This window comes from Gallinula chloropus (genome assembly GCF_964237585.1).
Source record: "Gallinula chloropus genome assembly, chromosome: 9".
NCBI classification, from domain to species: Eukaryota; Metazoa; Chordata; class Aves; order Gruiformes; family Rallidae; genus Gallinula; species Gallinula chloropus.
This window is the reverse complement of record NC_140094.1, coordinates 20,768,801-20,790,752: the sequence shown is the minus strand read 5'-3', so window position 1 is coordinate 20,790,752 and position 21,952 is coordinate 20,768,801. Positions and strand designations below refer to the sequence as shown.

At 42.7% G+C, this 21,952-nt stretch overlaps 1 protein-coding gene across 1 annotated transcript in view; it reads left to right on the top strand.

Moving 5' to 3' along the window:
* Positions 1-1,023: 1,023 nt before the first annotated feature.
* Positions 1,024-21,952, top strand: part of PRTG (protogenin) — a gene marked incomplete at both ends in the record, with an annotated part of 78,068 nt that continues 57,139 nt past the window's right edge. The window contains 2 exons of the mRNA XM_084268266.1: positions 1,024-1,090; positions 2,024-2,326. Coding sequence (XP_084124392.1) covers positions 1,024-1,090; positions 2,024-2,326 — 370 coding nt within the window. The remainder of the gene's footprint in view (positions 1,091-2,023; positions 2,327-21,952) is intronic.

Sequence of the window (21,952 nt, the reverse complement as noted above, 5' to 3'; positions counted from 1 at the left end):
CGAGCTTAGAAATCACTGCCTGCACCCCCGGAGTAGAACTGGGTACAGCTGACAATGTAGCTGGCAGTGGCAACATTTGATGTCACGATACCCTCAGTGTGTTGATAGCATGATTCTCAGCCCTGTGTTGGCAGTTCTGGCTGCTTTCAGCAAGCTGTATCTTCGCAGAGAACAGCTTGAATTTAGCTTTCTGGGGGAGACCCCAGAGCAGGGCCTGGTGCGGCCCCGGGGAAGCAGGTTTCTTGGTGCTGTATGGAGGGATCAGTGACAGCCATTGATGAACAGGCGCTCCCTTGCTGATTAGTTCCTCCTCTGGCCTTCAGAAGGGTGTGGGGATGCTCCACCAGGCCTGGGCGTTACTGCACCTGCATTGGGCGCTGCAGCCTCCCCCGCACGCTGCTCCGGCCGGCCCCTCGCCCGGCTGGATGTGCCGTGGGGCAGCTCAGGTTCTGCTCCAGGCCTTTGGTAAAGCCGGGTCGGGGTGAGCGGGCGTTTTGCAGATGCTCCCTATGCCGGTGCGGAGAGCGCCGGGGGCCAGTGCCCCGGGACGAGGCACGGCGGGAACACCGGCGGCGGGCCGGCTCTCGGCTGTCCCGGGCGGGGGGCTGCCGTCGGGTCCCGGCGCTGGCGGGGCGCCGCCGTCCGAGAGCGGCCGCGGCTCCGGGGCAGCGTCGGCGCTCCCCCGACCCGGCCGCCCAGTCCCCCGCGTCCGGCGCAGATGGCGCCGGAGCTGGTCGCCCCTCGTGCGCGGGGCCAGCGGGTCCCGCCGGCCGCCCTCGCCCGGGGTATTGTCCGCCGCGGCCCCCCGCCCCGCCCCGTCCAGCGGCGTCCCTCCCTCCGCCCCCCCGCCCAGCCCGGCCCCTCGCCCCTCTCCTCCCCAAAGGCCAATGGAGACGAGATGCGGAGAGTAGGGCCGGGACGGGCGCGCCGGGGCCGCTCCGTCCGTCCCCTGTCTCCTCCCCTCGCCCGCTGACCGGTCTCTCTCGCGGCGGCCGGCGGGGCATGCCAGCCGCCTCCCGCTAAATGGCGCCGCTCCGCCGCCGGGCGCTGCTGCGGGCGCTGCTGTTCCCGCTGCTGCTCCCGCTGCCAGGTAAGTCCGCCCGCCCCGCGCCCCGAAGGCCCATTGTCCGCCCGCGCCCCGGTCCCGTTCCGCCGCACGTGGCTGTATTTATCCGGCATCGGCGGGACCGGCCGGAGCGGGAACCGGCCGCGGCCCCGCGCTTTGTTCGCGACGCGACGGGGCGGGCGGCGCGAGGGGGCTGCCGGGCGCCCCGCCGGCAGGGGGCGCGAGCGGGCTGCGGGGGGCCTCGCTCCTGGGGGGTGAGGGGGGCGGCGCGCGGCGGGTCGCTTCCCCGCCGCCGCGTTAGGCGGTGAGCGACCGTTAATTAGCCACGCGCCCGCGCCCTCGCGCGCTCCGGCGCGGGGTGGGGGCTTGTGAGGGCCGGGCGGCGAGGCCAGGCGGGCGGTTCGCCGTCCCTCCGCTCCCCCGCGCGGGGCTCTCGCTAACGATTCCTTGTAAAATTAGCCTTTTTACGACCCGCCCCGCTCCGGCTCCTTTGGCAGGCTTGTAAAATTAGCGAGCGGCTCGGGCGCCCCGGCTCCCTGGGCGGCGCTGCCCCGGCAGCAGTAACGGTCGCACCTGTGTGGCAGTCTGAGCGCCTCAGGGCTGGCGGCGGCACCGTGCCCGCCGCCCGTCCCGTCCCGTCCCGCGGGCTTACCTCGACGCCTCCTGTGCTGAGGCGAGGTGGTTATGGCTGCGCGGGTGTTTAAGGCTCTGGTTCTCCAGCCGCTTCACACAATGCGCCAGGGTGTTTCGCAGCCTGATGGCTTTGCCTCACCTGAAGTCGGCACCGTAGTTTTTTGCCAGAGTTTCCTAAGTTTGGGGGCTGAGAGAGCTCGGGGCCGGTAGCAGCGGGGGCTGCACCTCGTGCTGTGGGTTCAGCACGGTCGCTCGCTGCTCCCAAGTGCACTTGGTTAACTTGCCCGTCTGTGCTCACAGGCAAAATCTTTCTGTCTCCCTTAGGAGTGTGGTGCTTTAGTGAACTGTTTTTTGTGAAGGAGCCCCAGGACGTTACAGTCTCGAGGAAGGATCCAGTGGTTTTAGACTGCCAGGCCCGTGGTGAAGCTCCCATAACTATTACGTGGCTGAAAAATGGAGGCAAAGTATCTGAAAACGAACGGATCTACGCTTTATCCAATGGCTCGTTATATATCAGTGAGGTGGAAGGAAAGAAAGGAGAGCTGTCCGATGAAGGATTTTACCAGTGCTTAGCTCTGAACAAATACGGGGCCATTCTCAGTCAAAAAAGCCACCTCACGCTAGCAAGTAAGTTCCAGCTCTGCTTTATTCATCTGCTCCTGACTGTGACAGCAATTCCCTGAACAGTACACAAACATCTATTCCTTTGATTGTCTACCTGAAAAGACAAAAGCAAAGAGCAAGTTGATTTCCTGCAGAACCTTTGTTTCCTTTTAAATGCATAAATACTATGAGCAAAACCTGTGGTGGCCCCTTTTTGAGTCCCTGATGTGCAGGAACAGCCCAGCCACCTGTGAGATCTCTTGGGCAGTGGCGCCTTATGGGGGTGGCTCATGGGGGGTCAGTGATCTCCGGAGCAGGTGGTGATGCAGAGCTGTGTTTGGCAGCCTGCTGCAGAAGTCCTGCGTCTTGTTTCTCAAGTGCTGTTCAGGCGGATTTACAAGGGTTGTGTACAAATCTGATGAAATTACTGTTCCTTGTTCAATAGCTTGAGGTTGTGCTGTTGCCATTTTGGGGCAGGGCACAACAGTAGCAGAGATGTCTGTGTGTGGAAGGGGAAAGGCTTTCTGGGCAACCATGAAAGTTAAATTACCAAGCTGTTGCTTTTTTGACATGTGTGTTCAGCCAAACAGATGCAGGTCCTGTCCTTTTTGGAACTGCTTCAGGATCCTCTGGAACCAACCATAAGGGCCTGTTATATGGTTCCACTAGGAAGTGGGAGACACATTTCTAGGGTGCCTCCCTACCACTGGATGAATGGAGAAGGAAATAGTTGTGTGTAAGTGCTTATATGGCTTTAATAGTCTGACCCTAAGTGTGTGTTGCTGTTTTCCTAGCATCTTTAAATGTATTCACCAAGAGATGTGTGTTAGGAACTGAATGCCATACCTTTTTCCACACTAGTGCAGAGCTTTGCCAGTAGGCTGCTCCTACAATGCTACCTCTTTCCCTTTCCAAAGCGCATGGAGTCAGTGCAAAGAAAGGATAGCACTTTTAAGTAGTCTTCTCATCTTCGCTCTGTAATAGAACCGAACCAATGAACATAATCTAATAGGAAAAGGCTTCCTTTAACCTCCTCAACTCCCTTAGCAAGTTGCACAAACCTGTGGTGCTGATGCAACTAATGTTCAGTTTCCGTAGCGGTAAATCGCAAGTTTGAGCAAATCCCCTCTGAAGCGAACTAATGTAATGGGTACATTAGCTTGTGTTAAAAAGTGTATGGATGTTAATATTTGTTTGCTCTGGTGTTCTCTGTGTGCTTCTGAACTGATTATAAAAACTGTCCATAAGATACCCCGGGAAGGTGTGAAGTACTTTATTCAGTGAGCTAGAGCATTGGGCAGTTGAAAACCTGCAGGTGGCTCCCAAGTAAGCGATGAGTTTTTCACATGCTGTAAGATGCTGAGCTGTGAACTCTGGATTAAAAAAACCACACTACTACTTACTTTGTATCATGGCTTCTCGCTCACATGCATCATTAATAGATCTAGCAGTTCTTGGATACTTCTGAAGAAATGATGAAAATTTGATTAGTATTGTTGACATTTAAATGCACATTCTTAGATTTCAACACGTCAGTACCATGAATAAACTGATACAAGAAAATCTTTCTTAGGAGGCTAGGAATTCTGTTGTTGTTTATAAAGTAAAACAATGGTTGATGGATGCTGTGTGTAGGACTGTGGAAAGTTCAGTGCCACTTTAAATCAGACACATGGCAGGATAAAGTCTGTACTCAGTGTTGGAGTGCTGGAAGAGCACAAAGGACTGTATTACTGGGTAATAGTATCTGGATTTGTTCAGATGGTACTGAACTTACATAAATGTTTGTTTTCTTCCATGCATATTATCTCACCAGAAATTTTGCTTTGTCTTTGATAATGACAGATTTTCACCGAGGAAGAGCTGTGAACCAATAGATTGCATGCTGGGGAGTGAAACTCTTGTTTTGCATCTTTTTTTTTTTTTTTCCTCCCCCCTTTCTTTTCTCTTTCTCCTCTCCCCTGCAAGAGTGACAAAAGGTTTCTTTTTCATCTTTGAATACTTGAAAGGTTTCCTATGGCTGCTGGAGAAAACTGGAAGAGATAGTGGATCCATAATGATCACAGTAGGTGTTGTTGACTTAGCGATTAAGTGGTTAACTAGTGGCCAAACATGCAGTTACCCTACCTAGCAGTTTTCAGTCATATTCCAATTTGACCAGTTTCAGAATGTCATCTTTACTGTAAAGCTGTGAAATAAGGCAGTAATTTGTACTGTTATATTTTTAACCCACTAAAACACGTGCAAAATTTGTTGTATAACTCCCTTTTACACTGTTTCTCTCTGCTATCATGAGTTGGTTGAACTTTGTGGATGTTTTAAGTGAAATTAATTAAAGTCTTGTGGGGAATTTTATAGGCTTATAATTTTGTTTAGAGGCAGTTGTCGGTGCTGCAAAGGCAAATTACTTTGTGGTCAGGGTACAGAAGGAACTATACATATTAAACAGGTGGAGAATAGGCATTAAATGGGCATTCTTTCTTTGGAGGAAAAAAAGCAAATGCTCTCTTCAGTCTCTGGTAGCAGCAGGGTGCGAGGATGTTCTTTTACTTTGCTTGGTCAGAGCTTTTGCCAGTAAGCTTATCTTTTGCTTCGGGATTGTAATGTTTAGTGTTGCATTTGGAAATCAAAAACTTTAATCTGTCCAAGAGTTTAAGGTTTGAACACACAAGGAGATCAGGTCTTGGTTTCTAAAGTTAGGAACTGGAAGCTGAAGGTTGCACTCTTGGCAAGAATTCCATTATTCATGTGCAAATTAAGAATTCACAGGGTTAAAAGGTTAGAAACTGGCCAGGATGAGGTTTACCCTTGTGATAAAGAGCAGATGACCCTCATTCATTGGCCAAAGCTTTCATGTAGCTCCTCTGCAAAGTTAGTGATTGCCATGAATTGTTCTTGAGGAATGCAGAAATTCAAATGTGAGCAGGCCTTTCCTTAAGTGTCACTATGGAGCCTTATCTCCTGAGCACATCAGAGTAGGTCTGCAGGGACAGGGTTCCTCCCCAGAGGCCCCAAGGCTTTGCTTTCCTGTTGTTCATCCATGCACAAAAGAATTTGACTAATTTAGGGCTTTTTTTCGGTGAGATCCCCCTACTTTTTAAAAGGAAACTATGGGGCTGAGGTATTGCTTAGGTAAAAATAAATATTCGTTTCAGTACATGCTTGTAATTGCTTCCAAAGCAGCGTAATTGATGTGGGGAGAGGGGTACATTCCAGTGTGGTTCTTTCAGGGTAGCACGTGGGGTTAAAATTAAAATGAAGAAGAGTATGACTTACTCCAAATTCAACTTGTTGCTGCCGATGCTCCTAAGAGATGTCTTGTTTAACGAAATATAAAAGGAATGCAGACTGTGGAGAAGGTATAAGCATTTTTGGTACAACTTGAATCAGCAAAAAATAAACATGCTGAGTATTTTTTTTTTATTTCTGCGTTTTAAAATTCCAACTATTTAACCACAGTTAAGTAAGATTTTTGTCTAAAAATAAAGCTAGACTTCCAATAGATAGTGTTAAGAAAAAAATTGGGAAGGTGGATCATGTTCTGAAGCCAGTAACATGGGCTTTGGTGGATCATGTTCTGAAGCCAGTAACATGGGCTTTGGGCAGTTCTTGGGCAGGATGTTCGTTATTTATTTCCTTTTTACAAAAAAAGTGGAAATTGAAGTTTTAAGGCGGTCGGATGGGGTATCTACAGCTGTGTTGGAGCATTCCTAGATAACTCGTTCTCATCTTGTAACTTGCCTGAATTGATTCTGCTCGTTGTGAATTACAGGAAACATAAGCCCAATGCTTCGTGTGCAGGTTTCTGCGTTTCACAAGAGTGAAAGGTTATGCAAGCAGAAGGGTTCTGGGAACGTGCTCCTGGAGAGAAAGGAGCTGTGTGCAGGCTGCACTGCCGGTTGTGAAATGCTGGGCCTTTTACGCTAGAGGCTGTGCTTTGTGGAGAGTGTAATTCTGCTTACCTGCTGTGGCAGTGACGTGACTTCTGGTTCCAATAATTGGTTACATTTATGTTTTGATATCCTAACAATTCCTTTTGCTCTGCTTTTAAATATTTGCACTTAAGGATGGATCCAGCTGAGCCTTATTCTGTACTCTGACAATCATGTTTTCCTAGCAGTTCCAGCTGTTTGTTCCCATTTTGCGTTGTGCCCTTCCTTGTGTGGGCACAGCTGCATGTGTGGCTAACTGAGCAGGGAACTGATCTGGCTTAAAATAATAGAATTAAAACAAAAGACTGTGTTTAACCCAAATGAGTTCCCTGATGGGGTTTGTCACAGAGCCACTCACAGTGACTGCACTGGTGTGACTGAGAGGAATGATGTGGAGTTGGGAAGGCTTAGTAGGGACGGAGGAAGGCTACTGAAACTTAGACCTGCAAAAATAAGGGTTCCTCAGACTACAGAATTTATGGAACATGTGTAGGCAAAAGTTTTGCCCTTCTGCCTTAAATTAAGGGATTAATAGCTGTGATCTAACAATAGACTTTTCATTTTGTGTTGAGTTTGTCAATTCAGGTGTCTTCCAAACACAGGCAGAGCTCAAAGCTGTGTTTAATGATTTCAGTAGTAATGGTGAGAGGAACAAATTCTGAATGGAAGGATCCGTTTGGTTGCAGAGGTGGGTTTTGACTGAGGTGGAAGTGAAATGGTGAATGGTTTTGTATTAGGAGATAGGAAAGCCTTAATGTTGTAGAGCTGGTGTGGTTACAGACGGGTTGAAGAGCTTTTGTTTCAGGTTTTTACTAGTGCTGCCTCATTGCTTTGATTAGTTGATCTGAATGTCTTAAGAGGAGAATCTGTTTCTAAGTTGAGAGTGGCTGGTCTTTGGTGCATTTAAACTACAGTATTAAGGGGAGGACAGTTACTGAAGAAGTTGCTAATATCTTTTTAAGTCATAGCCAGTAGCTACCTTTTTTTTTTTAACTCTTCTTCTCCCCCCCCCCCAACCCCGGCATGGGGGCAGTCCTTATTCTTTCAGCAGTGACTGGGTCTGCACTTGTAAGAGCTCTTCAACAGACTGAGTGATGGGCATTTATATTGTTGCCAGGACAAAAAATGAATGAAACTTACTGCACATGGACAGTTTTTGTTTCCACTGCCAGGATACTAGAGAAGTAGGCTTCTGTAAGGTCTCTTCAACACCTCAGTTTGAAATTTGTGTCAAGCATAATACCAAATGAAGGCATTTATTTCATGCCCTTGCTTTTCCTCCTAGCTAGTGAGGCCAAAGCTGTCACAGATTTTACTAGTTTTTGTCACTGTAACTTTATAATGTATAAAGTTTTTACCAGCTTCTTTTTTAAAAGAATGCTCAGTGTTACAGGCAGTGGACTCTGCAGCTAATAAAACTTTCACCTATGTGAGAAATGTTGAAGGAAAACATGGTACCATGCTAGACGCTGTTCAGAGCTCTGCCTAAAGGCACTCAGTTGTTACCTGGTGCAAGTTCTGTGTGTGATACGTGCACTAAACTATTGTGATTTCTCTTCTACTTGCAAAGCAATGTGCAGCAGCAAAGGATGCTGTTCTGTTCTTGCAGTGTGGTGCTCCCCCCACTGCTCCTTTTCTTCCCCCTCCCTCTCTCTGTATTTCTTGGTGTAGAAATTGTTGAAAGGGCATTCAGTAAGGCCCCCTTTTGTCAGCCAGCTCTGATTATCCTAAAGAAAAGGATCTCACTCTGAGCAGTTGTTTGCCTAGAGACTTCTTGTCACGTCTTCACAATTTAACAGCTGTGGCTATTGATGGTGTGCAGAACAATTTAAGACAATGACAAAAGAGAATCTTGGAGGAGGAATTTAAAAGTTACTAAGCATTTTCCTACAGAAATATGGTCGTTTCCATTGTTGGACAAATTTGTGCTTACGTTTTTGTGTGTTTTCCTCATGATTTCATATTTTTCCACATCTTACCTCCAAAATTGTGGGCATAATCTTTTGTTTAGTTTTGCATTGTTTTTTTTTGTTTCATCAATAGGCCCAGCTGTTAAATTGGGATTGATTACTTCCAGTCTTTATAACTGGTAATCACCACCTAAGTGAAAAAGTAATCAACAATGTCAGGTCTCCACATTCTGTTGAGTAAGTGTAGGTTGTATGGCCAACATTAGTTACTGGGGTCAACATCTATGTAGCTTTTTAGCAGCAGCATTTTAAGCAGCCTCTGCGTTTTAAAGTTGATTGTCTCTGCAATTGAGTTAGAGGAGAAAAAAAACCCCACTGCACTACTGGATTGGTATTGGGAGTTAGAAATCCATCTGGCAGCCTTCCAAAACCTACATCTTTAATGGAAACATGGGGGTTTTTTTGTGTGTATGGATGAAATTGTGACTTTTTTAATAGATGGAGGTAAACAGCAGACCTAGATGGTTGTGAAACTAGGACTGATTTTGTGAAATTATTGTAGCTGCTTCTTCTGTGGATTTTTTTTTTTCTTTTCCCCTGTATGTAGAAGTTTTGGAGGGAGGTGACCTTCCTAATATGTTAGAGAATGTGAATAAACAGTACTAGACAGGTTTCCTTTACTGCTTTTACTCTGTTTTGTAATTTTTAACAGTAATGCTGGTTGTGGGGTTTTAGGTTTTCCCGTTGAATTTGATCTCATTAGGTGAGTGGATGTTCTTTTTGATAGCATGAATATTCATGAAGAGAAAATAAGCCACGTGGCATCTGGATAGTACAGTTATCTCGAGGCCCTGTTCCAAAGTGGTTCTCAGTTGCTGTCTCTGTTGGACTCCTGATAGGAGGTTCCTGTCTCAACAGTGCATCTGCACCTTAGGGGGATAGGATTTAGGTACCGCTTCCCCCAGATGCACATAGGTCTGTGGTGTGTTTGTGAAGGTCAGTTAGATTCTTATTAACATTACCCAGAATGACAGAATGTGCAATCTTTGTGTTTTATGGGGTAAAGATTTCAGAGTGGCCAAGTATTTCTGTGCTACTAAACAGCTTTTAAAAGTCCTGCTGTACTGCCTGAGTTTGGTTAATGGGAAAACTGTATTTCAGGCTTGAGGAAGTTATGTTTGCTTCTAGCCCAAACACTTTCCTGCAGCAATTGTGATAGAATTCAGTGAGAACCTTCTTATTTACTGGATATTGAAGCAGTAGAATGTAATGTGAGAAATTAAATATGGACAATACACTTGTGTTATAAAAGATAGGAATGCTGACAAACTTTATATCCCAAACTATGATCAGAATTTAATCATTAATATGAGCAAAAGTTGCAATATATGAAGATAATACATCACCATCTCTGGAAGGGCTACTGATGCAGCTACTGGGGAGGGGAAGAGTCATCAAGGAGTACAGTTATTTAATCTTGTGTAATTGTGAGTCTTACATTTATACCTATATAAACTGATTTCCTCTTCTGACTGAAGTAGTAAGAATACACACTTAGTCCAATGAATTATTTGAAAATGATCTTATGAAGTTGTTTTGTACATTGACAAAGTTTTAAGGAAAGCAATGACTTTTGGAATGTGAAATAAATGGAAGTGCACTGATTACCAAGTTCTAGCAAAACTGAGAACAGACAAGAACGTTTGTATAAAACTGGAAAACAGCTAGAAAACTCATTAAATAGAGTTTCTTGCCATCATGAGCATGGAGGCTTGCAAGGCTCACAGAACATGGGATACGCTGTGTCCCAGCTCCTTCTAAAAACCTGTCCTTACTAACTTTGTTAATACAGAAAAAGAGAATGATGGCACGAGGGTGCCACCCATATCTTACATCTCTGTGTTTCTAGGGGATTAGTTTGAAGAAGTCGTCATAGGTCATCTTGAGAAATGAAAAGAAATGCTTATTTAATGTTTTCACCAGGATATTTCTTCTTTTCACTAAATCTGGGCATTGGTTTAAAGTAATGAAGGTATAAGAAACAGCCAGGCTGTGTAATTTTACCTTCTGTAACGTAAACCAGGGAATTATTTTTGTAAAAAGTAAAAGAAAAAAGCAAAGAAAAATTGAAAAATCAAGAATCCAAAGTCTGCAAAAATGTTTAATAATCTGCAAGTGTGGAAATCCTGCCTTTAGATACCTCAGTAGACACTAAACCATTCTCTCAGTGACCATTTTTAAGGAACATTGCTACATGAGAAGAAAAACCAGAGCTATTTGCTCAGTTAATTCAGTATCAAAAAAACCCCAAACAACTCAGCATCCCCTTCTGTAGACAAGAATGACACTTTTCCTCTCAAGACCTTACACTTTAACTTCTATTTTAGCAGTTTTTTTCAGTGGTAGAATACTACTGAGCAAATTACATCTTCAGCCTTTGACAAGAACTGTGTGAAAGTGGCACCTGTCAGAATACCCCTGGTAACATTTTTCTGGACAGCTAGGTGTAACTGTTGATGTTTCTGAATTATGACAAATCTGTTGTGAAGAGCATGGTTTTAACTGCAGAGAGGGTGTTTGATATCCTTTCCCATCTATGGAATCTTGGGAAGAATACTACTTAGGTACTGGTTTATGCAAAGGAACTGGGGGTAAAACAGGGCTTGTCTCAAAATGTTGCAGTTCACTCAATCTGTATTAAGATGTGGAACAATTTTGCCAAGCCCTTGTTTAAGTAAATGTTGGAATGGGCCACAGGTTCCATTCTGTGTAAGTTTCCTGTTCTGCCCCAAATTGGCAGGTTTTTCTGAATCCCAGCTTTAGGTGGGATGAATGCAGTATTTTTAGAAAGAAGTGTGTGTGTGTCTAGCTACAGGCCACCCTGAGTGGTATGTTGATTGCAAAGCAGCAAAACTTCCCTGGTCCTAGACTTCTAGCCTCAGAACATGCTAAGACTATGATTTTGAATGTGATAATTGATTGAATGTGTTTTGGAAATTGGCTTTTTGGCTCTGAGCTGCAGAAGCTTCGTTTTGAAATTATTTGTGTATGAGACAGTTCAGAAAGAAGTAATTGCCTGACTGACCAGAGCTAAGCAGTACAGAAAAGTTATTACAAGCATTAAGCATGTCATCTGGTGTTCTTTTAATACATAGCTGGGGGGCAGTTAAACTAAGTCTTTACAGCTTGTGATGTATATCATGTGTATAGCGATGCATGAATGGTGGAAACTGGAGGGGATTCTGTCAACAGAAGCAACTCTGCATCTTCCTATGTGATTCTTGGCATCTTCTGATAATCCTGTTTTCACTGATCTACAGAAATGAGGACAATGTGATCAGAATTTCTCATGCAAACCCCTCATGTATTAATGGTATCACTGGCAAATTGATAGAATTATAGCAGTATAAAAAATGTTGGAATTTTAATTGATCAGTGAAATTTTACCACGTTTACTAGCTCACCTTTGGACACCCTGACAGATTCACATAACTCGCTTCCAGAATCTTAATTACACCAAAGATCTTTCTGAATCTTTCAGTCAAGAGCAGTTTGACTTTTGATTTTTTTTTCTTGATTTCTTTTTTTCTCTCCTTTGAGTTATTTCAGATTGAAGACAAAACAAGGTAAAATAGGATTAGAAAAATAATTTGCTCTCTATGTCTATTCAAGCTTTGAAGTAGCAATCATCAGTCAGCCTTCTCCCACTAAAATTATGAAGTGGGATTGTCAGCTCTTTTAAACTTTGAGAGACACTGGCTTGTACACCTTAAAACATTTTCAGTTTGATGGTTTTTCCTCTCTGTTTTAATTAATTTACTGTTCTACTATTTAAAATTTACATAATTCGTGTTGACTCCCATGTTCCCACTATTTTATCTTCCTCATGTCAGTTGCAGGCTGGTTTTGCTGCATGGTGGGGTGGGTTTTTTTCCTTTTTCTGCTTGTAAATTGTCACATATATGCCCTATCACTGTTTTGCATTTGCAAAACTGCTTCTGGTGACCCCCTGTTTCTTAGTGCTGTCTGATGACTGGAAGGAGGTTCTGTTTTCCAGTGGAGCTTATTTTCACAGCTGTGGCAGAGGGAGGGAAGTGTCATAAGATACTTTGAGGTCAGTTTTGACCCCAAATTTAGTTGAAGTAAAAATGATTTGACAGAAGTGTAATATCTTGTCTAGAGTGGCCTGGCTGTCACTTAAAACTCAGATAATAATTATGATTAAGGAAAAGCTGTTTTGATAGCCATTACAATGTACAATTAAAACAGTTCAGTGTTACACTGTATTGGTTTTGGGTTTACAGCTTGTTACAACTGGAAGTTGTCAAATAAGCCATTATCTTTTCAAAGAAAATTTAAAATTAATCTTAGGGCCTTTGAACTTGCAGAACAGGTTTTTTTTGCTTAATCATGCTTATACTATCATCACCGTATTGATAATTGTTTAGGTAACTTATCAGCAAATTAACTAGTATAAGTTGTTAAATTACCTTTTCACTGTCCACATCAAGATCTCTAGTAAACCTCTAATAACTGTAGTGTGTGCCTCAGGCAGAGCTGTGCATTATGTATGCTCTTTGTAAAGAGAATTCATTGACTTTATGAAGCCATTGACAGACATTTATCATTTTGTTCATTAAACTTGTCTGTGACATCCGGCAAATTGATGTTAACTGGAAATATTCTCTGGGAGTTCTGGCACGACTCATTTTGCCTGAGGAGAGAGAAACTTTGTACAGTGTGTGTCCTAAATTACAAGGGTGAAACTTCCTTCCCCCAAAAGCCTAAGTGAGCATATGACCAGCTCTTTTTTTCATCTTGCTTTTAATGCTTATTTATGCAAACAGCCCAGTGGCCCGCAGTTTGCAAGCAGATTTATCATTGATCTTCAATAGAGGTTGTAAGTGGATACTCCTCTTATTTGTTCAGCCAGTCTGTGCAGCTGAAGGCAGTTCAGTTTTATCACAGGACAAAACTCTTGTCAAAATGACCATAGTACAAATCCTCTGCTGTGCACAGGGGCTCATGGAACTGGCACATTGGAGTTTGTATTCAGATGTAGTAGCCTATGGTCTCAAAATCAGAATTTATTTAAGAATTGGAGACATAATTTGGTATAGGGATTGTTTTGCTTTGGTTTTGTTTCTCATTAGATTTTTGGTTGGTTTACTTAAGCTGGTCGATTTCTTTTTTTCTTTTTTTCCTTTTAAGGCTATGAACTTTATTTCTAGCAATAATTATCTTTTCTAGGGTTTGGAATTCTTACATATACTAAACACTAGAAAAGGTAAGCATTGGTACAGTGTACAAGAAATTATCTATGGAATTCTTGGTAGCATTGATGGGAGTTTTGCGACATTCCCAGCACATGGCATTTAGTACTTGTTTTTAATGGTCTTCACTTTCACCTGATGTTGCTTATGGCTGATTCAGATAAAATACCTGGTGGATGACCAAATGCTTTGTTCTAAGCCTTTGTAATACACATGGTAGAGCAGTGCTTCATTTGGTCTTTTCAGCTTACTGTGTTTGGAATGATGTACGAGATCTCATTCCCTCTGCTCTTGAGGCAAAAGGAGGCACTTTTAACACTTGCCTGCTTGATTCCTGTGGGTAGCTATCTCTAATAGTGGTAGAGGCTGTTAATAGGATATCTGCCCACCTGCTAGTCTTCCTATTGTGCTACCTGAATCCAACTGTATCAGGGATCTTTCAAACAGGAATGAATGTACTAACATATTGTGGCATAACTGACTAAAATATTTATGAATGGGTCAAAAATAATGTTCAGATTGTAAAACCTTTGAAAAATAGAATATAAAAAAAATTATATAAATTTTTTTCTTCTGAGAGAAAGACTAGAGCAGTTGGCTCTTTAAAATATATTGTGTCTCACTACATAATAGTTCACTGGATTAAATGAATTTATTGATTTTTGGTTCTTTACTGACACACATTTATGAGCAGTTTCTTTGGCACCGTGGCCACATGTCAAAGGTCATAACTTTCCTTCACTGTGGAAGAATAAAAGCTTTCAGATGGTGAATCCCTGAAATCCACACAGTGCTTTATTACCCCTCCCCCAATATAATTACTGTTTTTGCATGACTTATTTAAAATAAGTAACCAATAATAACAAAAAATATGTACACTAGAAAAAAACCCTATTCTTACCTATCATAACTGCAGGAAACTATTTCTCTGCATAGAGGGTGACATATGTAATCTGCTAATAGGTGTATCATGAGATATATAGAATGTTGGGTTCTTTTATGGTCAGAGATTTTATTTTAAATGGTCAATTTTAAGAAAATAATAAACGTATCTCATGGATTTTATTACACTTCAGTTTAGAAACACTATTTCTTTCTTTAGAACTGTGTCAAAGGCATGTTACACTTTGTACCAGAGGTGATACTGGAAGATCCTACTGAGAGAACGAAGCACGTGTAAAATACGTGTGTTGTGTTTAGATGAAAGTTTATAATGTTGACATTTACTTTAATGCCCTTCATTAGTAGTAGCCTGTGGGATTTTTTGTGTGTAGTAGACCTGAAAGCCCACTGATGACATAAACATGAAGCTATTAATAAAGAAACTGCAATGGAATATAAAGAAATTCAACCAGTGCACCAGTTTGCGGAAAGAGGATAAATCATGCTTTAAAGAAAGTGGCTGACACTAGTTGTGAAAGTTGGGAAATGTATAATAGGATGCAGCCAATGCCATAGCCCTTGTGTTGTCTGTGGTGCTCATCTGGCAGATAAAATAGGTGGTGCTTGGTTTGTTGGGGGCTTTTTTGTTTTGCTAGGTAGCTCTCTAATGTGGTTAGCTGTGGTGATTGGAACTGGTTTACTGTATAATGTGACATTTGCTAGAGCTGGCTGGAGGTGAGTGCATAAGAGCTGGGGGGATTTGGGACTCTTTTTGTATTCACTTTTTAACAGCTGCTAACTGGTAGATTAGCTCTGACCATCTCAAGAAATAGCAGTGTGAAGGTAACTTCACTGAGGTGTTTTTGTTGATTTTAAAATCAAAATATGGATGCGCACTAGTTAAGGTGAAATGGATTTGAATTGAGAGGAGCCTGGCTGTAGTCTTCCTAGCAGATCTGTTTCTGAAGGAATAGCAGACTCTAGAGTTCTATCAGTGGAAAAAAACACACTTTCTGAGAAGCTGGAGTAAGTCTTCCCATCATCCACTCTAGGAAAAAGAATTGGGTGTCCATCTTAAATTTGTTGATGCTTTAATCATGACTTAAAAAATACTGGTGGTAGACTATTTTCTGGTCTGGTGTTTTGTGCAAATGATGATCTTATTCTAAGGTGGATGGTGGCACTCTGCTGTTATAATTGTGTAATATTTATCAAATGTTTATATTGCAGGACTGTAGTTGCTAAGTTTCTGATGTGTTAACCCTTTGGATAGAAATTTGTCACGTCAGTATCCATCTATCTGTGCTTTTTATATAATACAGTGTATTTCTAGAGGACTCTTTATCCTGTTCCCTAAAACAAATCTAAGATAAAACTGCTTTTCATTAGGATGGCATGGGAATGTCTACTGAACAAGCAGACACATAGTATTTGTTGGGGAAGTGTTCTTTGTGTCTGGGAGTAGCTTTTGCTGTTAGGAATATATTTGCAAAGTTTGTTGTCCTCTTAAGTTTTTTGGGGAAAATCTCCAACTTTTTTTTTGGCTGTATGTTGAGCACAGATTTGTTCATCTTGACCAGCAAAAGACATAGAAGTTGTTTGTGCAGAGATGGCTTGTGAAGGCTGAGCTGGGCTTTCCCTCTAAGCAGTCCTAAGCAGCTGGGGACTTGCCTTTTTTTTTTCTGGTCTGAATTAATGAGGAGCTAAAGTGTGATCTAACACTGCCTGGAGAAACCAGCTGGGATTGAGAGCTGCAGTAAGTGAAAACAATGGTCTAATTACCTATAGAGGAAGTTTGGGAGGGGAAGTGGATGAGGTGGAGGTGTGAGTGGTCTCATGTGTCTAGAGGTCAGGAAGGGGAAGAGAAATGCATTGGGGGGAAGCTGCTAGTAGTAAAGAAAAGCTTGCAGAGTGAGGTTGGCCTGGGTTTGGCTCTGTTTGGAGATTAACATGGGTACAGTTTGGGAGCAGGAGAGTATGAAGGGACTGGCAAAGACTGACTTAAGAGTGTGCCCATCAGAGCAGCTGCTCTTCCAGGACATGGAATGTGGGCCCAAGAGTCCTGGACTTTCCTTGGGAACTTCAGAAAGTCAAGAATAACCTCCCAGTCAGGGGAGCTTTGCAGGATTTGAATTGCAGCGTTGCTTTAGCCAGTATGTGACACAAGTCAGCTTGTCCCTGCTTTTCATGGGAAGTCTGTCATTAGGTGTTTCTTATGTTTTTGGTGTTTGATATGAGGTTCTGAGATTTGGTCAGTTGGAGATGCAGCGAGTTGGGGAAGCTGTGGTTGCAACACATAGAAGGAATGCCATGAAGGACCAGTGTCTTAACTTGGACACCTAAATGTAGTGAATATTTTGGCATGTCATCCAACTGTTTGCCCATACCCAATAGTAAAATTAAAATAATAATAGAATGTCATCTTGAGGTGGTGTGAGAGTAGGTGGATTAACATTTGTGAAGAACTGTAGTGCAGGCAGAGCCCTGCAGAAAAGGCCATAGGGAAGTTAATAACTGTCTACAGGGCAGTGCCTAATAGAGTGTAATAAATAAGGAATGAGGCCATACACTGCAGAGAGAAAACAAAATATTGAATAGATGCTCATTATGTGAGCACCATTCATTTGGTGCTGTGAATAGTGGGGGAAGTGTGATTGTGCAGTTGGATTGTTTCCTAAAGCATGTATATAAACAGAGCAAATCAGTTACGTCAGCAGCTTAATTTCTTCAGTTCTCTAACTTCTGAGCAGTTTTTGTCTTGTGTGTGTTTACAAATATAAGGAAGAGGCAGATATAATGAATGCTGTGGGGGTATATTTAGAGGTTAGCTTCGTTTATCTAATGTTGTGTGTAATGCAGTTATAAAAACATTTAAATATAGTTGAAAGTATTAGACTTTGATATAGGCAAGGTGTCAGGAAAAAGGTTCATAATGGAGGGGGCTGGTGGGAGGTTACTGAGATAAACTTACTTAACTTGTATCAAAAGTTATCAGAACATTTTGATTCAACCAAAACATGGGCTGGGATCTAAGCATGTATTTAGCAATAGCTTTAACTTGGTAATAGTAAACCTTGGATAATTTATATATATGTAAAAAGGCTTACTAACCATTGAAGATACTGTACAGGTCTGCAGTAACATCTATAAACCTATTAGTAGTATAGTTTATAAGAGCATAAACTAATTTGGGAACCATTTTAGCACAGTACTATCAAAGCCCACATTTAATTCATAGTTTTGACTAAGCTTAAGCTTGTGTGTGGACAAGGCTTAGGTAAGTGCCCACCTGTACACTGTCTGGTGTTTGTCAGTGCAACATTTAGTCTGTCTGCAACCTGAGTGTGAGGAACACTGTATTTATTGTCAGTGTACAGGAGAAGAGCTTTTTTTTCTGGTGCATGTTATTGGGTAAGCACCAGGGAGGACTGAGAGCTCCAGTGCTGCAGAGGAGTTAGGACCTGTGGGTTTCACCTCCTCCTTTATCTGGAGGTACTTACTCCAGCTTAGAGAACCATTTACTTGTTAAGCTACAGGTCTTCTCTTCAGCCAGAGGGCAGTTTTCTAGAAATACAGTCCAGCAGTAGAGAAAAGCCCTGATACTCTTTTTCCTGACACATTTATGCAGAGGCTCTGAAATGCAGTGAAGTGTTCAACACCCTGTGCCTTCAGCGCAAGGTGTGCACCTGGATCCTGTGGAGGATCTGGCTGTTTGTATGCCTGAGGATTTTTTTTTTTTTACAGGCATGTTCAGAAGCTGGAATGATGAGGAAACCTAAAGCATTATTTGTCCTTATTTTAATTGTTCCTTTCCTCAGGATTTCGTTGCTGCTGTGTTTGCCATTGTCTTGCATTTACTTAAATAATGGTTGCCTGGCCTTTCACAAACTTGTGAAGAGGAAAGATGGTGACCACCTGAAACAATAATATCTGGGGCAGAATAGCCTGAGAACTTTAAATAACCAAAGGGGACCGTTTCCAAGGCAGCTAAGTGACCTTTGGATCCCAGAAGCAGGCTATTCATAGAGGCGAAGCCTTTGTCCTGCTTTGACCAGTGGTCAGTGAACTCTGGCAGGCCCCTCGGCTCACCATCTTGGCCCTAGACTAGCAGCTGGTGATTGATTCATTTAACTGTCCAGATTCACATTCTTCCGTCAAGGACTTGTCAAGGAAGAAAAAGGTTCTATGGAGGGCTATTCATTTTACTAAAAGGAAAGGGATGCATTATATGATTGAGTGGATTACTTTTGGGTCAGAAGAGTTCCTGCATTGCTCTGTTTTAATTCGGCCTTCAATCAAAGAGAGATTTAGTTTATCAGCGCAGTGTGGTGCTCATGAAGAGGGAACAGATCGTTTCAATTCCATCAGTGCAATAGGGCTCTGTTTTGTGGGGTTGTTTTGTTGTTCTTTCTCCCTCAATCTTATGATTCACACCCCCCCCTTATTTTTTGCTAACAAATCTATATTTTGTGATTAGCTGATATGTCAGAGAATTAATAATACGTATTTCTGTTAATATCACACTTTATTTTGTATGACATTTGAATGTTAGTGCTCCTGTTACCTCATATGGTGTTAAGCAATTCAGAAAAGCCTAGACTAAGTAAAAGATTTTTATATTCAGTCACCATTTTCACCTTTTGAAGGAAAGTTTGTTGTACAAATGCAGCATTTTCCAGATGCACACGAGTGCTATTTGTCCATTTCTCTGATGGTTTAGAATCCCCTTTTCAAAACAAGATGCAGGTTTCCTCATGCTTTATGAAACTTGAGTCACATTTTAAATTTTTTAAATAATTCATCCAAACCCCAACTTTGAGTTGCACTAGGGAGGTGTGTTGCCAGGCTCTTCTGTCCATCCTCCCTTCAGCTGGGCTGTGTTCCCTTAGCAGTAGGATTCTTTCACTGATCCTCTTCATGAAGTTGTGAGAGAGAACGTTTTTACTTAGCTCCTTCCACTGGAAATAACAGGCATTAAAGAGCAGATCCTACCAGTTAACCTCCTGGCTCTGTTTGAATGAACATGATGAGCTGCAGCATATGAAATATGACCTTCAAGTTTCTTTACTCCGCTCTCATAAGCTACGTATTGTTTTGATTTGGCTTATTGAACGCATTATGAGGGATTTCTGATTGGCTCCAGGCCAAGGTGTTACACTTATGCTGATGGAAGCACAAGTGCATAATTTAGAAGAAAATACAGCGAGTCTGTTGTATTCTTTTCTTTTTGTATTTGTTGAGATGAACGAGTGGCTTAACTATCTTAAGAGCACAAGAGAGGAAGGAAGCCTGAGAGAATCATAACTTTGCTTAACTCCTTCGTGTTAATACACCTCTACTTAAGTGTCAGAAATCTGGGATAAATACAGCACTAGTTTGGTTGGGTGCCTTCTTTCATGGAGGCCTGGTGGTTTCTCTTTTCATGCCTGCGTTTGTGTTTCCTGGGGATCAGTCCCCTTTCTGAGGTTGCTTGTTTCAGGCTGGGCCATGGTGCCTGAGGTAGTGGTACTGGCTTCTCTGTGCTCCCAGTAAGACTTCCCTCAGCACTTTCCTGATGGCTTTAATTCATGGCCTTGAGTTGGAGATAAATAATGAAAAAGGAAAATGGGTTGTCACTGTGTTAGAGAATATAAGTAATCTAATAACCAGAGGTATTACCTACTTAGTAGAGCATGGTTATTTGCTTGTACTATGACTGGGAAAACTGGAAATCCAATTACTCCCTCCTACCCTAGCAGTCAACAGCCATAGCAAGGCGACTTCCTATTTTTTTTTTCCCATGTTTCTTCTGTTTGCCTTTGATATGAGGAGTTTTGATGCATTCAGAATAATTTTGCAGGGTATTTTCCAGATACGTAAGGGAGTGAGAGAAATATACATGGCGAAAAATGCAGGGATTTCTATGACATTGAAGGCAATAGGATTTTTATCTGGAAGCCACTCTTCTGATTTGGTTTATGTGAAAATGCAGGAGTTGTTAGCTCTTTCCCCTGCGCTACCTCCAGAAGTTTTCAGATAAATATCTAATTAGAGGATTTAAGTAACTTCAGTAATTAAGCAGTACTAACAATGCCTTTTGTCACTTGGGTTTTTTTGTATGTGTGAAGTTTGTTTCAGTTTTTCCTCTCTGCTGTTCTCAAGCTTTCAGACACTCAGAATTTTGCTGTTAGTTCCTGTGTTGCATAGGAAGACCGGGAAGAGATCTCTGGGCTGTGTGATGCATGCAGTAGGGGGGCATTTGGTGACAGGGAAATGAGCTGCAGGCCTATGTCCCTTGAGAGCGGAGGTATCTCTCCTTTCCCCATGGGAATGCTGCAATGTTGACATTTGGAGAGACGGCTGAAGAGCTTGAATTCCTCGTTCAGGAATTCCTCAGGGTTTGACGTGGAATCGTATCTTTCATCCTAGGATGCTCATTTTGAAACACTGTACGCGAGAAATGGAGAGTGCTCCTGCCTCTGGGGGATAGTGTTTCTGACAGGCAGGACTTACTGCCCCGCCAGATCAGCTTACGCCCATTCACATGGGGATGGTGTCAGTTTGCCACTGTACGAAAGGAAACCTCTTCCTCTGCCTCCCCCCAGATGTGAGGGAAGGGGCAGCGGTGGGCGGCGCGGCAGAGGAATGTGTGGGGCCCCGCTCCTGTCCTGGGATGTGCTTTGCAGTGCTTCCTCTGATTGATGAGCTGGGCAGGGTGAGGTGAAGAGCGGGTATTGCATTCTGCTTAGGGTGGTGTTTTATTTTAGCCAGGAATAGCATTATGTTTATTTTCAAAGGTACAGGGCTGATAAATAGAGGCCTTACCCTTCAGGTGGCATCTGCAGTGAAATTCATTGATCAGAATGGGGAAGCTTTAGCGCTTTTCTGTGTTGCACTGAGTGGTTATTACTTTTGTTATTCTTTTTGGCATTATTTGAGGTACCTTAGATTTAAAAAAACAATTTTGGATGCCAAATTAGGATAGTTGTGAAGGAATACATTGTTGCACAACACTTTATGTAAAGTGCAAAACTGTGCTAGATGTATCCAGTGCAACAGTTGGGCTACTAAGCAGAACTAATTCTTCACAGAATGGCAACAACTCCAAAGAAAGGCAGCTGTAGGACTGGGAATAGATACTAGAAAGCCATCACTTGGCAAACTGCTGAAGGGAAGCAGCCCTTGCATGGGAGAAAGTGGTGTGTTGTTCCGAATGCATGCAGCCACACAAGTAGAACAGCTTTGAAGCTGCTTAGTGTGGCTTACTGTCTGCTTTTTCTGTGCTATTTCCTACGTTTCTTGTCTGCAGAAGAACAGAGGAGAATTGCTTGATAAGTGCATTAGCATTTATTGTGCACTTCTGTGACCACACACTGCTGCCTGGATGATAGATAGACTGAGAAGGGAAAACCCCAGCTGGGATACTTTCAAAAGTGAAAAGATCAAATCTCTCATGCTTGTTTACATGATCTGGTAGGGTATGTCAGTTACACCATCAATAATCTGTTGAATATATAGAACCACATATTTCTAACCCTCAATCTTTTATTTCCTCTAAACCACTGCTAGTGTTAACTCCTGAGGTGGTACGTGTGCCTGGTGTCATTGGCAAAGATGGGAATGGTGTATATTTTGCCACTTACTAAATGATTGTGGTGTAGTAAGGCAATATGT